The sequence below is a fragment of the Aythya ferina genome, assembly GCF_964211825.1.
Source record: "Aythya ferina genome assembly, chromosome: 13".
Lineage (NCBI taxonomy): Eukaryota > Metazoa > Chordata > Aves > Anseriformes > Anatidae > Aythya > Aythya ferina.
The window spans coordinates 18013569-18031782 of NC_140311.1; the positions used below are offsets into that span (position 1 = coordinate 18013569).

The 18214-nt window shown below is 39.8% G+C and overlaps 1 protein-coding gene across 3 annotated transcripts in view; it reads right to left on the reverse strand.

The window, feature by feature from the left end:
• Window positions 1–531: 531 nt before the first annotated feature.
• TMEM164 (transmembrane protein 164) overlaps window positions 532–18214 on the reverse strand; it is a 46535-nt gene continuing 28852 nt past the window's right edge. For all 3 annotated transcript variants that reach the window (XM_084535098.1, XM_084535099.1, XM_084535100.1), the window contains exons 5-7: window positions 16770–16848; window positions 6921–7021; window positions 532–6531 (exon numbers count right to left, since the gene is read on the reverse strand). In XM_084535098.1, the coding sequence (XP_084391224.1) occupies window positions 6325–6531; window positions 6921–7021; window positions 16770–16848 (387 nt within the window). In that variant the 3' untranslated portion in view covers window positions 532–6324. The remainder of the gene's footprint in view (window positions 6532–6920; window positions 7022–16769; window positions 16849–18214) is intronic.

The following is an 18214-nucleotide window of genomic DNA, read 5'->3' on the forward strand; positions in this document are numbered from 1 at the left end:
CCTGAAGTGACTTAGAATTGAACAGGAAATTAAAAAACTCTCCACAACTGTGGTAAAGAAATTTGAAAGAAGAGTAGAAGACATCATAATACTGTTTCCAGAGCTTTTTTACTTTTTTTTTTTTTTTTTTTTTTTTCTTAAACCCATGGGACATGGACAAAGAACATATGAATAGCAACTAAAGGATTTATGTCCTGCAGTGAGGTCTACCAGTAAACTCAGGCTTGGCTTGTGTGATTGCTAGAATAACAGGCACAGGTCATACTCCAGTGTTTAAAATAAACTCTGGTAATCATTGTTCTCACTTAAAGGAACTGCTACCTGCAAGGTAAGCTACCTCTAGCAGTACAGATTGCTTAAAACAGGAGAGTCTGTATTCTTATCTGATTTGATGCATCTCGCTATGACTAACTGCTAATATTACGAGCAGAAGTGGAACATCAACTTCAGTTTTCTTACTTAGTTTCAGAAAATAATGAGCAAGACAGACTCAGTGCCTAGCATGATTACAATGATGACAAAACTGTACAGTACTGTTAAAATGCATTTATTTGTTTTAATTCAAAGGTTTAACAACTATTTGCCCAGTGAGCTGGACTTAGGGTACAACAACAAAAAAAATCATCAGACCAAAATACAAAAACAAGTTCACAAATTACCCCTTATTTGTAAATGTTACCTCATTACCAAGTTTTAGCACATTAAAAAGTTACAAAATTTATAACACTCTTACAAATTATTCAGAACTAACAGCATACGTGGAAGTTGAGCCTCTCCACATCCATCCTTGCCCTTGCCATTCCATTCGGTGCCTGGGTAACAGCACACTTGAACTAGAGGGTTGGGTAAGAGGAACTGCAAGTTTCCAGAGACTGCTTTGTACATCAGTCCAGTACCTGAGCAATTCCAGCTCCCTGGCACAGTTTGGCTGGCAAGAGTGGTGTGGGTATGCTTACCGTTCTGCTTGCTGCATCCTCTGCAGCATTGAGATAATGACTCAGTAAATGCAGGAATAATTTAAAAAAAAAAAAAAAGTACAAAATTGACCCTGCAGAAAAATAACATCATTTTAAAAACAGCTTGGCTTTACTAAATTACTAAAAGCTGCAATACAGATATACAACAATAGCATCTTGAGCATGAGGTCACAAGAATGAACAGATTTGTTATGTATCTTGTCACTGTAGAAATGAAAACATTAACATTGACCTGTCTGCCTGTAGAAGCCTTCCAGCTACTAACAGAAGGGCTGACATATGCCCACCTTTTTTATTTTTTATTTTTTCCTTTTTAGAGCTTTTAATTCCTAAGAATCCACCACGTGGATCACACGACAAGTGATAGGATGCAAAAAGGAAATGGTCTCATTATGCACCAGAGGAGGTTTAGATTGGACATGAGAAAGAATTTCTTCATGAAGAGGGTGATCGAGCATTGGACTGGGCTGCCCAGGAATGTAGTGGAGTCCCAATCCCTGGAGATATTCAAGAGACGCATAGACATGGCAATAAGGGACATGGTTTAGTGGTAGGACTCCGTAAGTCAAGCTCATGGTTGGACTTGACAATCTTCGAGGTCTTTTGCAGCCCAAATCATTCTATGACTTGCAACAGCAAGAAAAACAACATCATCTATGGTTGCCATTAGGTATAGATGCATAGGAAACACATGCCTGTAGTTTAGATGCAAGAATTAGGATCTAAGAGTAAAATACAGTACTTGAACAGTTGCAAGTAGCCATTTCTGAAAGGAAAATACCATTAGGCTTTACAAAATATTATCAAATATACAGAAATATCAAAACCCTGATTGTGGCCGGAGACCGAGGGGTAGATCTACAATGAGGTACTGTATAAAATAAAGGTATGCAAATAAACTGACTTTTTGAGTCTCCCAGCTTCAGCAATGTAGCTATACTTTAAGCACAAAGGACTTGAGAAATGCTGCTTGTAATTAAAGCCCACAAGAAGCTGAACCAAACCCCAAGTATGGGTGTTGTGGTCACAGACAGGGGTTCTCATTAATTTTTAAGTATGATCAAGAACTGGTAGTTTTCACCCTTCAAAAAGAAAACAAGATGCAAATTCTTTGGTGCTTAAAGAGAAGGAAGTTACATAAAACAGATACAGCTCAAATACTGCCTACAGTGTCTGAATCCTTAAAAAAAAAAAAAAAAAAAAGATGCTGCATATGTCCTAGACAGCTAAAGCCTTGGCACAATCGCTGACACAATAATCTCAGTATTCACAGGCTATCACCTGAAGTTATGGTGGATTCAGAATGTGTAGTTGCTCATTTTTATGCTTTGGAGTGCTGCATAAACAATCTGATCCGTAAACAATTTTACTGTAGTTACTAGTGCTTCATTGATGTCTACACCTGGAAGGAAGTTTAGACTGTCACTTGTTGGCAGAAAGGATAGTCATTCTCATTGCTCCTTGTTTCTTTTGTTTGGAGTGTCCTTGTACTAAAAATTGGAATAGAAAGCTCTGTTCAGACAGCTGAACACATAACTTAGATGAAATGAAGCACCACACAAGAATTTTTTCTGGTATTGTACATGACTTGCTCATGGTCAGCAAATCAAGCCATTTCAGGGTGAGGTTTTGTAACGAAGCCTAAGCACATCTAAAATACAGGCCCCTACTGAAAGGAACAGTCTGTCGGGCTATATGGGCAGCCTCTGGCTGTGCACCATATGTGCCCCTACTATCTTCATAACTGGTAGCACTGAGATAAAAGACTCCAGAACGTCTGACTAGGGAGGGCCAGGACTACCCTTCTGCTCACACATCGCACTGCTCCAGTGTAAAACCTCATAACCAGGTAGTGGACAACAGCTTGAATTTCCTTTGACATAGATTGTGTCCATGATGCCACAGGAGAGAATGCTGATTAGCTTTTAAGAATAGCAACATAGTTTCACTCTTTAATTTCCAACATAAAAGCAACCAGAGAAATCACCTGTACAGCATAACTGCCCATAAAATAAACTACTAGGGGAAAATAAAATCTGGCAGGGAAGAAAACAGATATTCCTACATGGAGGTTAAGTGTTCTGCTTTCCTGTTCAAACTAATATCCTACATACTGAACAAGCTCTGTAAGATGCATCTTCCAAACAGCTACCCGAGACAGCTGGGGAGTAAGGGATGTGAAGTTCATTCCTTTTCTGCCCTGTTCTTCTCCATACACGAAGCTCACGTCTCAGCTGTGCTGACATAGCTTGCTGGGGAACCATCCCATAAATGAAACTGAAATACCACGTTTAAAAATAACCTTCAGAAAGGGGCAGGGGGAACAATAACTTGGCCAACTTCATCAGTAAAAGACATCAAGCGAAGAAGTCAATACAGCTTACCCTCACAAAGAGGTGCTGACTGCTGCCCTCCCTCATGATCCCAGTGGCACCAGTCTTCTGACCCTCAGAACAGCCTTACTGAGGGTAGTGGTTTAGCTCTCTACTTCTTTGCTAAATTACCACATTCAATTAGCCATTTTAGCAACTTCAGCAGTTTAGACACCAAAACCTGCACCGGTGAGGTGTGGAAAGGGAATACAAGTTTCCCTTTGGCTGTGATGAACTGTTCTGGCAGCTGTTGTGAAGTTGTGCCCAGAATGGTGAGAAGACCGGGAGGCCCAGCACCAGACAGAAACCAAACGGCCCTAGGGACTTTCCCGTAGTGGTGGCTGTACTTGAAGTCACCACTCCTGCTCTTCAATTTTAAGTCAGTCAGAAGGGCTTTGCATTCCAAGAAAAGAGCTTGCACTGAGACACCTGAGCTTATGTAAATGCTTCTGCAGTCTTAATTGACCAGAGGCAGTCACTGGTGAGAAAGAGGAGCTGTTTTATACCTGGTTAGAATGAATGCCCTGAAGCACAGGACTGCAGAAGACAGGAAATACTGGCATTTTTTTTTAGGGGGGGAAGGAGAGGGAGGAGAAGGCATTACTCTCTTTTTTTTTTTTTTCCAGTAGCTTGAATATTATATTCTGAAGAAAAAAAATAAACAGGATTCTTCAAAAAATAGTGATTAAAATTAAGTAAATTATAATGCTAGTGTTTGCAAAATTTGGCAAAATCATCCCACTGTTACACCAAACATTCTTTCTAAAGCAGACTAGATCCAACCCAAGGCGTTTTGCCAAATTAGCAATAAACAAACCAAGATACAGTTGACTAACTGTGGGGAGGGCAGAAACACTACATTTAGCTGTTCATAGGAGATGAAGTACATTAATAGAGAGCACGCATTAACATCCAGCAGTGCCCATCTTAGCATCTCCCAGCAACATTCTGTATTTCATCAACTTCAGATGCAGTTCTGACTCTTGAAGTACTTCAGCAGCTAATTGTGGTCTTCCACAGATGGGTTCAAGCCTTCAGTACCAATGCATTTTTTCTTTAGGCCCCGCACTCCACAACTACTTAGGCAACATATGCCCAGCTTCACTGAGGCAGTAGTGGGATGCTCAGTGAAGTTCAGTACCTACTTAGACATTTGCAGAATCAACAATTGCTAGTGAACTCTGTGATACTTCTTAGTATCAGGTACTTTGTCTTCTCAACCTGCACACTGAGTAAGGGCACATGGAGTAGTGTAGTCTATAACAGGGACAAGCTATCCATGCTTGACGGATAGTTCAGATTGTTCTCATGTTCTCAGGTTGTGATAGTACAGGATATTTAGTTTATAGGCATGGAAGAAAGCCAGAAGCGAGTTTGTAAATTTAAATGTAGAACAAAGTACATCTAACTGGGATCTACTTTTTTTTTTTTTTTTTTTTTTTAAATAAAACCATGTGGAGTGAAAAATATTTGGAGAAGCCATTTGTTCCCTTCTCCAATGAAAACTTATCTTACAAAAAAGAAAAAGAAAGTCAACCACTTATCATTCTTACTTTTCTTCTTGAGGTATAAATGACTGTACCTTCACATCAGAGTATGTATTCGGGTGATCCATCCAGAGGAGGTATGATGGTTTTGTTTTTATCTTACAAGTCACAGCTACCACAATACAATGCAAATAATCTATAAATGGCAACAAACTTCTGTACAACAAAATTCCTGCAGCCCTGAAATGCTGCACAACAATAGGCTTGCAATTAGCTATCTGGAGGCACACAGTAGAGCCCTCCCAGCTTCCTGCCCAGCAGTTTCTCCCCTTAGCCAGTTTACTATTTATAATTCTGTCTACCTACATCCTGTTCTACTCCAAAACACAGGTTGACAAGAAAATTTAGTCATACTAGTAAACTGGAACACAGCTTTTTCAGTCCTGTGCTAACGTGACATTCCTTTTTGTACCTATATTTTAAAAAGTGTACAGAATGTATTAGAGTCAAAGAGAAAGAAAGTTTCATTTTGTTTCCTCATTAACCACTCTATTAAGGATCAGGGTAGAATACAGAGGAGGAATGTTTCAATATACTGCAAGTTAAAAAAAAGAAAAAGAAAACTGTTTACATTGGACTCTGTATTCCCACTCTCTCTCCAATCTAAACTAAGTGCCAAAGAAAACATTTTGTTTAAAGGCAGGTCAGAGCAGTGGATGAAATATCTATTGTAGCTTACACGTAATGTGGGCTTTTGAAATTATTTCAATATGTTCTTCCAATCCATCAAGAAGCATCTCCAAAGGATCAAGATCTGATGGGACCTCGGCAGACAGATACTTACCCCCAGCAGCTTAAGAAACGAAGTAGTCAGATAAAAAAAAATCATGATTTTTGAAAGAATTATTGTTCCCCAATATTTTCAACCAGCTTAATGAAAATACAGTAGAACCTCACTGTTTTGCACCTATGACTGGGAGATCACATGTACATCATTCCACTATGACCATTTTGCAACATTTAAGTGCTAAGAGTTAAGCCAGGATGATGCACTTCAAACTGTGTTCTGTTCACATCAGTGGAGAGCTGTAATTCAGCTTTCCTTCCTATTCTGTGATTATAACTGTACTCATGTTTAGTGGAAAAGAAGTCAAAATGAGGTAGCACTGCCACTCTCTTTGCTGGAATGTGGACAGATCCTGGCCTAATTTTAAAGGGTGGATTAGCAAGATGATTCTACTGTAATCTGCACAAAATGTATAAAACACGAACCTTTCCCAGAATAAGGCCACTAATTTTGCCATTGGCAATAGGCAGTGAGAAACAGCAGTTAAAAGAAGAACCCTCAATTGATAACAGAGGTGTTTTTGAGGCAATAAACTGTGGGGAGAAATATAAACACACAGTCTTCTCATCCCTCCTCTTTGTTTTCCAGTATGAATACAGGTGTCTCTGCTTCCTGTATGTGCTACTCCATGGGGAGAAATTTCAGTCTATTTTCTTAGCGGGGAGTCTAAGTAAGTCCACGCTACATTTAAAGATGGGGACAGCACTGTAAAACAGCAGGATTACAAGCTTCCCATGAGTCATAGTCATGACTGTCTGATGTCCAGATGCCCAGATTCGATACCAGCGCCCATAAAAAGGATCTGAGATGGCTGGGCATAACATGTTGTTCAAATTCACTTCTGTAACCTAGGGAAAGGGACAACAGATTTATAAATTAACAATATTTTGTGTTGCATTGATTCAGACACTGAAAAGGGTAATTTACCATAATGATCAAAATTGCTTAGATGACAATCCTTTGTTCAACACAAGCAGTGCAGCTTTCATAAGCAAAGCAGATCTGAATTCAGCTGTGCATTTAATAGATGGATTTATGCAGGTACATAGTTGATTTATGAGAGGCTTTGCCAATACTTGTGAGATATGAGATACAAGTGTCCATTAGAACATGCAATTAAAAATCTGCACACGAGTCTTAACCGTGCCTATATATCTGGACACCTGGAAAAACTAGTCAGTGTTTCTACTTTCAATGTACTTGCAAACTATCCATTTATTAACCCGTGTTTACTTACCAAACCCAGAATCTGCAAGATGCTAAAATGATATACAAACATAAACCCAGTAGATAAAAGAGCCCACCAGAAATTGGAGAGTGGTTCTGGAGTGTAGATACCTTAAAAAGAAAGGAATACATTAGTATTCAGTTAGTATTCAGCTGAATTGCTGTGTCCATCAAACACTCATGAATAATCCTCTCTTTTCTCCTATGTGGATGCTAGGGCATCTGGCTTTAGCTGATAACTTACTGAATACCATTATAATAATTAATATTGGAGTGCCTTCTTTCTTACCTGGAGCATCCTGATCATTTTCTTCCCTCCTCCTGGTACAGCATTAAAACATACATTGTATTACCTCATTAAAGCCTGCCTATTTTGCCTTCTACCACAGAAATAACATACTCTAAAATACAGTAATGGTATACAAGGAAGTTTTCAAAAATCACATTATTTGTACTTAAACACCTGCTTCTTATGGGGGCTATGACTTAAGCATGCCCAGAACTAACGCAGGCAGCAGCAGTTAATGTGCAGTGCTGTATTACAGCACAAACTGCCATGTCCTATTTTATAGTTGTTCAACAACTATTAAAAAATAACTTGTGCCAATAATGCATAGGAACAGAAAAGCTATATAAAGCAGTCAAGCCATTAATGCCAGGCTGCTTTTAAGTGAAAACTGCTGTGGATATATTTTCAGATCTACCCCGAAAACACTTTCATAACCGGGTATCACAGACACTGTAAAATACTTTTCCCCCTCAAATGAAGTAGCAAATACCACATTTTTCCTGGGCTCATGCTTCTCTCAACTCCTTAAATGAGATTTTGTCAACTTAGTGATAAAACAACATCTCACATGATCTAAAGTGGACCAAAGAAGTCAGATCTAATAAAAGTATCCTTAGATACCAGACAATTTTTGGAATTAAATATTCCAACATTGCATGTTGATAACAAAAACAGCGTACAGAGTTGTCAGGCACTTATTAGCTGACACGAAATCTTCAGTTTAAGACTGGGAAAATACTATTTTCTGTAAGACTTTAATAACCTAGGGATGCAAAAGAAAGATATGCATACTGTCACACCACTCAACTGCTACAAAAAGTTGTTGTGTTTCAGACAATTAATACACCATTTTTATCTACCTTTGCACTCCCTGACCCATTAGATGTTATTAAACATTGGAATGAATAACCAGTACTCAAAGGATGGCTTACTGCACATGGTGCAATATTCATATTAGCCTTTGCTAGCTTGCACATTCAGTAATTACCAGGAAGATTTAACAGATTTCGGCATATGCTGTACAACACTACTGGGAACTCAAATTTAACTACACATACATAGCTAGCTATGACAGTACTCACCAGACTAAAGCTGGTACGAGTGTGCCTATGTATACTATTTTACATAGATAAAGGCAAATAACTGCTGTTATCTGCTTTACCACACCACTGTATAGGGGTGCATGCTGTCTCAGTTTCATAATCCCTAGAGGATTGCTTTCTCAATCCCCGCTGTGCTTTTAAAATTCTCTGCGCAGTTTTCTTCCACAGTATACACATCATGCCAATCTAGATTGATTTTGCAGCAGCTACTTGTAGTAATATAATTTAAGTAGAATTTTCTCAAAGTTGCAATATTCTTACCAAAATTACCTATACTTTACATTCTAAAACTATGTGTGTATTCGTTGTCCACTCAATGTAACATAGCTTCTCTGTTGCTAGTCGACAGAGTGAGGAGTTGATAGTATGGCTTGACTGACAGCAGCACATATGACCCCATATATCACTCACTGTGACTTCAATGAGCAGTAGTATCAGTGTAATTATCCAAAATACAGCTGCACACTGTAAGCAAACTGTTACTAGGTGCTACCAAGACAAACAGGAGCAGGGAAGCTACTTTGAAAGCATAAGGCAGCTTATAAGATTTCTTATCAAGTGGGTGCGTGAAGGTCAGAGGCAGTGTCTGAACTATAAGCAAAATCCCAAGGTACGAGACTACATGAGTAACCTTAAGTGGAGTCCTCCTGCAGTTAAAAACAGAAAACTCACACCAGTCTACTTAGAGCACGCTTGCTACGTATGTCAGAAGTGCTGGTATCCTATTTAGAAACCAGTACAGGAGGCTTCACTTAAATAAATAGCGAGGTTCATTTAACTCCCCTGCCTGAAAACACGAGTAGGATGGCAGGTACGCGATACTACCTTGCAAATAGTTTTTCATTGTAGACAGCAAGAGAAGAAGCAATTAGCCTTGGTGTTGCAGTTTAGGAGACCATAGCTCTATTTTTGGCTCTCCCACCAATTTTGAGTGACCTGCTCAAGCTATGATTTCTTCGTACTACCTCCCCAGCTGCAGGATAAAGAAAACATACTTTGACTTGCAAAGTGGTTTTTTTGTTGCTTATGCAGACTTATGGGCATGTTTAGCCTAGATGCAAAACATGAGATAAAATTTAAATAAGGTATAGAAGAAGAATAGTTCAGTTGGAAGCAGCCTACATAGATCATCAAGTCCACCTGCCTGATCATTTCAGGACTAAACAGAAGTTAAAGCATATTTACTGAGGGCATCATTCAGGTGCTTCTTGAACATGGACAGACATGGGGCATCTAAAACAGCTCCCAGAAACTGGCAGAGTAGTGCTATATCATATTCAGTTTCACATGAACTTGCCTAGTTGGCAGCTGCTTACGTTATAACAGAAGTTTCTGTAAAGCCTGAGAACAGATCCTAAAGAAGTAAACACTCAGAAAAACTATAATAGACCTCGATATTGGGAACGATTTGTGAGGCCTACAGTGCAGGCAGTGTAAACACTGAAATAGACAAGTGAGCCCAACTATGAAACAGGATTGGTGGGAGAATACAGTCATTAAAAGACCCAAGTATTAGTCTTTTAAGTAAAATTGCACAAGATTACAAAACGGATCAGTGACATAGTTTGGCTTTGAAACGCAGCTTCTTGTGGCCAGCTCCAATCTAGTGAGGGAATCATGTTTCAGAAGTCACTTAGGAGAGCTGTTCAGGTTCCTACAGCTGTGAATTTCACACTGCTACATCCTCTCTTTGTTCCAAGACTTAAAAGAAGAAAGACATGGTGACTCTCACCCACTACAGACTCTCAATCTATATAAGAGAAAATTTCCTCCTTGCTAGACTTTGCAATCCTGAGAACGATAGTGTGATTTTCAGCAGTATCTTTATCTGGACATCAAGGGACAAAAAGGAAACAATGACCTCCACAGAAAAGCATTTCAGAGAGCTTTGGATTCCCAAGTGTATTTGGGGGAACTAATTTTAAATTCATACCTGGGATATTTTCTGTACATTTGTCACTGAGTAAATAATCACTATAGATTTTATTACTGTACTGTCCTGCTATTCAACAGATGCCTGCTTAACAGAGCAGTGTGATCTATTTTCTATAGTACACAGTCTGCTAACAAAAACATACAAACAGGAAAATTGAGATCCAGCTGAGTGGCTGTTTGAATGGCCTGTGTTGTCTTTGGCAAAAGCTATCTGCTGCTTACACGAGAAATCAATTTCAATATGTGGCAGTGAGTTTCACTATCTCTCTATCCACAAAGGATCACAGGCAGTTCTTATACGTTAAGCACTTTCAAAAATTTAATCCAGCTGCCAGTCTGGCACTAATCTCATTCTCGGAAACGCTCATGCCCCAGACAGTTGAGACTGTTTCAAATCAGGGTCATCCAAGTAGGCTGTATGTTTGTTCCTGTGTTGAAATAGCATGGCAGTGCATCTTTCAGTTTAGATTAAACTTCATTATTTCAGTAGCACTGATAGGAAGGACTTCATATAGGTTGAGGGCCTTGGGATTCTTCATCTGCTTCTGCAGCAAGCAGTTGCGTGACCTTGAACAAGCTATGTAGTTAATTTTGCCATTCACAAAATGGAAGCGTGGCTTGAATAATCTAAAGATCAACACAGAGACTCAATTTATTTTATATTGGTTTCCATCTTCCCCTGCAAAGTCTTGTGTTAGTTGCAGCGATATAAATGTCTAGTGTCTTAGGAATTACTGATATTTATTTAAAGTTATCAAATAATAGGATCATAAAAATTTGAATGCAATTTACTAGAAAGGAAAACAGAATGCAGTACAGTTATTCCTGCTTGAATTGGAGAATTAGAACCTAAATACAGTATATTTTTTTAATTTGATAGGGTTTAAAAATAATCCCTCTTTCCTAATTAATGTCTTGCTTTATTTGCTACTATATTTAATAGAGATGCTTCAGTTTTCCAGCCCCAAACATTCTCCTTTAGTAGTCTCCTAACTAGAGCTATACATACTTGATCCAAAACTCTGAGCAACTGTTGCAATTCCTTCAAGTTGTAAAAAGGCGAGGGCAAACTTAATTCCATTTTATTTCCCTTAATCAAGGGGTTAATTTCAATAGCGTATTTTGATCTATTGAGCTAGCCTAAAGAACAAACTTCCTTTCCAGGGGGAGAACAGAAAAACTGTTCTCCAGAGGATGAGCTAGTTATCACCTGAAATCTGCAATTTCCCCTACAGTTGTTCTGAATTTATGGGCAGATTTCAAAATACAACCTTATACCAGGAGATTTTTATTTCCCAACCGTCAGCTACTCTTGTCAAAATCACCTTGGACAGGAGATCTTGTATTACCTGCTCCTGTCAGGAGTGACTTTTGATAGGCCATAAAGAAGGCTCTTCCTTTTCCTTCACATTGTTAGTCATTCTTCCATATACTGGTAAAAATAAAAAATAAAAAAAATTGCTCAACTTCTCAGTCTCTTGCATGCAGAGGGAAGTCTTTAACAGACCTTGGGCCCAGTCAGAACATCCTTTTTTAGTTCAAGTGTTTCACAATAGGAACTGCCCAGTGCATGAAGCTCAGTGGGTCATGTGACAGACACTGTCTCCTCCTCTTCCTCTCCAGCTCTCTTAAATCTTCGAACAAGACCAGCTGGAAATGCTCGAGCTGCAGAAGAGCCTGCAGCCCAGCACACAGCTCCAGCTGCCAAGTGCCACAGCTGCCCTGCTGCTCCAAGTGCCAGCTCTCAGCACTGCTGGGCAGCGGACCAGTCACTTACATCTAACACGTGGGATCCGGGAGCCAGAGAAAAGCTGGAATAGTAACATGGAAGCTGTCAGCAGGAGAGCAGGAACATAATCGGATGAGAGGGAACCTTACACAGTGCACAAGAGTCAACAGCTCTCTAAGCAGTTAAGAGTTTCAGTGGAAGAAATGAAACCCTTATTATAAAGTATTTCACTGAGAGGGAGATAAACGAGGTTTGTAACTATCTAACTATATTCAAATATACGGCCAATTCTTCCTGGATTGCTAAAGTATATAATTCCCAGCAGCCAGAGAAAAAGCAAAAGTTTAATTCCCTAATTGCTTTAATTCTACCTCCCTAGTTTACAGCTACAGAAAAAATGATCCTTCCATCTGTACTTGCTACCTGTGCTCTACATCTCATAACTGAGCCCAGCTTCTTGTTAGGTAAAAACCACCGCCTGCCCTTAAGGAAGCTGGGTAGCCAGAGCAGCTTCTGTCTGCCTTCCCAAGGGTGACGGTGGTGTGCTTTGTTGCAGGGAGAGGTTCGTCAGCTTCTATGGGCTTTCTCACAGTGCTAGAGAGATTAATCTGTTCTGATGCCACCTTTGAAGACAATTAGATCAAAAAAGAAAAAGGCTTCGTGACCTGAGCCAGAGAGATGGTTTCTTTACTGCTCATGACGATACAGAATTGCCTTATAAGCTGAATATTCTCACTCTGCTCCCAGCAAACAACTTACCTACTGAATTATTGAGGATCAGTATGTCTGTCCCTCTGTGCTCAGCTCTCAAAAGGAGATGGGGCCAGCCTACATGGCTGTCCAGAGTTTGCTCCAAAAAGGTGTTGTGTTTTTTTTTCCCTTCCCTAAAATACAACCAAATTAATTTACTCTCTCCACAGAGTGGATGACCTACGTTTCAACTGTGAATTTTCAGAATTTGCCCGGCCATTTTAACAGAGTGGATGCTAGTGACCATCTCCCCCTGCAGGTGAAAGTGTCAAATCACGTTATAATTGACACCAACATAAAGGGCTCTAATTAACCACACTAGATCTTCAGATTCAAAGTGACAAAACCCTAAAAATACCCAACACCAACATCCTTGCCTTCTTCACTAAGTTACTGAAAAAGTCTACTAAATAACACTGGGGATCTCAAAACACATGAAGGATGATCTCAACTCTGCTGTTAGGAAGCCCCTACAAATCAACCCTTATTCCAAAACTACTATGGAGTGACCAATGCTCACAGTCCCCAGGAAACAGCAATTCCACTTTGATTAAACTTCAAAACTATTTGAAACTCTGAAATCAGGCACACATCTAATCTTGTCAAATCCATCCAAAACCTGACCAAACTAGCTTACGGACCGAGACGGTCAAAAACTGAGAGACCTCTGAGGCTGATGGAGCACAAAGTAGGTTTTTTTCATCATGTTATGAGCTGGCAAAACCAAGTCCTCCAAAAAGCACTGAAGGTCTCTAATACTTTGATCTTAGAAGGTCAGGTTAATGCACTGTTGAAATAGCTTTGACAGTTTGAGACATTACACTTCCTCAGCTGCCATCTCCCTGAGCCTTCTGCCAGCTGTCTGTATCCCAGCAGCAAAAAATAGACTCACCCGAGCACACTCATATGCTTTAGAAGACAAGCTTAGTTGTAACTGTAGATGAAAGTGGTTTGAGGAGCTTTCAATGAAGGGGTTGGTTCCCTGGTCTCAAGTCATGCTGCTGCGGTTCCCGTCTTCTTCCCTCCACCCTGATAATTCCTTTCTCGCACCTCCCTTTTGCCAGTCCCAGCACTCATCTGATCCCACTATAACCCAACTCAGGAGCTACAAAAGCATGCACACCTTCTTCCACACGGAAATGAGAATCTCACCTCCTGATGACTAGAGGAAGCAGTGAGTATATCCGCAATTCTATATCCATCCTATTGCTCCGCTTCAACCTATTCAGCTATTTCAGGAATGTTGTGTCCTGCCAGAGGCACAGAACAATATTTGGCAGGGTTCACACATGTTACAAGGTAAGATTCATCCAGCAAGAAAGCTGAGAATTGCAGGTCTGTTTCATGCATGACCTGCCTTCAGTTTGGCTTCTCTGTTGAACTGCTCTATCTGAACTACCTCCGTTCTGCATGAGTGCCTCTTATTGCAGGTCAGAGAGATACGAGCTATATCATTTATTCTGTCTCAACTGGCATGCGTGTGTATGCATACATGTGTGCACTTGGAAAGGAAAAACGTTAGAAGGGGAAGTAATGCAATTTGTATTCAATCAGTACAGAGGGCAGGGAGAAGGAAGAAGAGAGAAAGATGTGTTAATCCCTAAAGGGGAATACACCTCGAGCACAGAGCTCTCAGTGAGCTCACTGCGCAGCACTGATGAGAAATGTTCGAGCTCAGCCTTCAGTTTGATCCTGCCATTAGTGAAGCCCCCACACTGACAGGGGTGGGGCAGGAAGGTGATGCTGCCAGTGCAACATGACCTGTTTCCACTGCTGTAATGAACAACAGGGAGAGAGAGAAAATAAAGGATTACAGCCCTCACTTACTGTCACCCAGTTTCCTGTCCAGAAGGAAACACTTTAACAGTTAACTGAGCCTGGGTGCGTGACTGTACGATGCTCAATAAGCATGCCAACATCATTCTGTACAGACTGAGCCCCACATCATCTCCGCTCCAGGTGTTCTGCTCAACCTTCCTTAGAGGAATGTTAATGCTGGGACAGAGGTCATTTTAGGGCAATCAGTAATATCAGTAGGTTCCCAATAAAGCTGGAGAGGGATCGTTTTTCACATGCAATCTGTTCCCTTCATTTTTCCATTTTTACTACCCTTCAGTTACTTCTCCCAGCTATAATCTATAGATTAGCCAACAGAAATTTCTATTTAAAATACAGAAATAAACCAGCATAACGATACATGTCAGTAATAAAGCAATCTACCCAGGACACAGCTAGGTTAAAGGGTCTGACCTACTCAAAGCACTTTGAAACAAAGGTGCCAGTTAAATGACGAAATGCTAACAAATGTTTTTAGGCTCAGTAATTGTTACATCAAAAATCATACATTTAATCTCTTGTGGCATTAGCTGTAATTAGTACAAAATTGCATGGGTATTTTACTAAAGAGTCACCACAGTCAGACAGGCGACCAAGAGCCAAATGCAATAGGAAATTGAGGAGTTATTAGTTACACAGTCTGAGGCTATCTCAGCTGAAATATTTAGCCAAAGTTCTCTTAGAAATTTCACTGCTACCATGTCAACATTAGATGGCAGCAAATACCTATAAATTAATAACGGGCAAAAATTTAGGAAACTACACGAGGGTGAGAACTGTACAACAACACAAAGCCCTCCAAACTACAGACACAATCCTCTCAGTCCCCAAATAACAAGCACTGAAAAAAGAGAGAACCTTTAATTAAAAAAAATAGAAATATAAATGGGAGACCACAAGTGACATCCAAGGCCAAACTTTAAAGCAGAACAAGTATACATCATAAAATGACATGTTCTATGATATCTTCTATGTTTTGATGTCTTCAAGGACATCAGAAGAAGTGGTTTGGTGACATCACAGGAGCCTCGCACATTGTTGCCTACTGGGTACTACATGGCTGGGCACACTTCCTTCCCCCTCCCTGCTCCACTATGATTACAAGTTTGTGTAATTTCTACATCTACACTGCACTCAGTCTTAAATTGTGGCAAACTATGCTACCAAATACAGATTAAAATGAAATGTGGCTGGCATATTTCACTAGTGAGAGAGAGAAATTGAGTGAGCTTTGGAATGATGGTACTTCACTTTCTGCTCTGCATTGTTTTTACTTAGTTTCACTCAGTAGTGAAGAACAAACAGAAATTACAAACCTGTAGTGCAGGAAGTGCAAAGAAGTGCGCGTGACTGCTGGTATAAAATACAGCAGATTGACTGCAGTGGAAGGGGCCGACTAAGCTCATTCGGAGCATTTGTTAAATTGTATTCCATTGCTTGACATCACATCCCTGCATTGTCATTAGAGGCTACTGAACATCTGGACCATAAATTCCACTCTTATTTCCTGTATGAAACAATGTAGGTGTGCTAGAAAATGCAGCTGGAGGCCTATCAACGCTAGAGGGGGACAGAGCAGCACACCAGAGGAAGACGTCCTGCATTAGCTTCTAAAAGGCCAGAGTAGCACTGGTCACTGAAATGATGTGGGATTCCCAGACTTGCTGAACTATTAGAGTATAAATTAATGCAAGATAGTAATCCTGTTAGCAGAGAGATCAAGCAACCCAGCTCGTTTCACTTGCATGTTTCATTAGCACTTCAGAATTTCAGGAATTTATCTGACTAGGTGACTGGTATTTACCCAGGGATCTAATGACAAAAAAAGATTTTTTTGAGCTCATTTTAGCTGCAGTACTTCTCAAGTGACATCAAGAAGGCAACAGTCTTAAAAAAATACACCACACAAACAACTTACAACATTACAAGATGGCAGAGACTACTCAAGAAGACAACACCTTAGGCCAACACATTCTAGATACCCCTTTGGGCAAAAGACCATCTTTCTATTCCCTCGTTTCAACGCCTGGCACAAGTCTTTGTTATTTGTTATCCAAGATGCAAAACCAACACATCACCAGAAACCATTACATAACATCATAGAGAAAAATGACAAAAAAAAAAGAGAGTAAGAATAGGATCTGTGGTAACCATTGAGCACAGCTTGTTCATTGTGTGGGACCAATTCAATACGCGAAGGGTAAATTGCCAACCTACCTCCTTTCCGCAGCAGATAGATGGGCACAACATAGAGCATCACATGCTGGATGTAATAAATTTCCATTTCAAATGGAAGCTGAGGAATAAGGAAAATACTTGTAAATGTTTTTCATCATTAACAACCAGAACCATTTTCCTTATGCCCCCATGATAACGCGTTCAGTTCAGTTACATCCCCTACATATAAGAGCAAAGCAATGACAGCCATTAATGGCTAGTGCTTGGAAAGCACAGCTAACTGCACCCAGTCCGTCCCCCTTGCCACAAACACAATGCAGCACTTCAAGTAGAGAATTCTCAAAATTAGCCAGCAGCACAACAAAGGAGGCATAGCACAAGATTGCTCTTTTCCTCATTACTCTAAGTTTCCAGTAATGGTGCAAAACCCCGAGGTAATTAAAACAAAGACTATACACATACCATATGACAGTAGCCTAATTATAAAGAAACATTAACTGCAAGCTTGTAAGTTGCAGAAGTCTACAAGGAGGTCTTTTTCTTACAGCCATACATAAAAGTAATTGCTGAGGGCACCTGTACAAAAATCAAAAGAACTGCTTCATAGCAATCTGCATGCATTTGTGAAACAGCCAAGCCTCTGTTAAAACCAATAATATGCAACAGATTATATCAGTCGGTCTTCAAGCTGCAGCAGTATGCACATAAACAAGTTACCAGTTAGCGGTAAATCCAGTATTCCTCACCTGCTGACAACTTTGGGGAAATTAAAATTAGTCATCTGAGGGTTTAGTTGAATTCATGTTTCCTTTTACAGGAGGTCAGAGTATGCTGAAGTAATATTGTGCTGAAAATAACTTGAAGCACAGCTCCGAGTTTAATCTGAACCCCTTAATCCCAGTCCAACTAATTCTAGCTCTTGAACAGTTAGAAAAAGTGATGCAATGTATTTGAAAGCCAATCCCATCTGTAAACATTTTTGTGTATATACTGATTTGTTGAACTGGAGCAACACATTTAACACTGACAAACAGCAGGAAAGATCCAACTCAAAATTCAGAATTCAACTTCCCGGTGCAGCTCCCTTACAAAGCTGAAAAGACATACCTCTCTACTGTATTTCCCATGGAAATCTGGACAACATTACAGCCTGAGTCTGAAGTCTCACAGGAGTACCAGAAAGCCATTAGCTTTGGTTCAAATACAGTATCATTCTGCAGGCTGAAGTGAAACAAGATGCAAATACTACTCCTATGGCATGTGTCCACATTAAAAAATAAATCATGATAATCAATTTTAAAAAATCAAGAGCCTCCCCTTTCTATTATTGTTCCAAGACACTGAAGTCATAACATTGAAACAGAAACATTACAAGAACTTCTACATGAACAGAACATAGGCTGAAACAGTTTGTGTTTTTCCTCAAGAGTCAGTCAATAAATAGTAGGTTAACAATATAGTGAGCTCTGAAATTCTACAAAAGT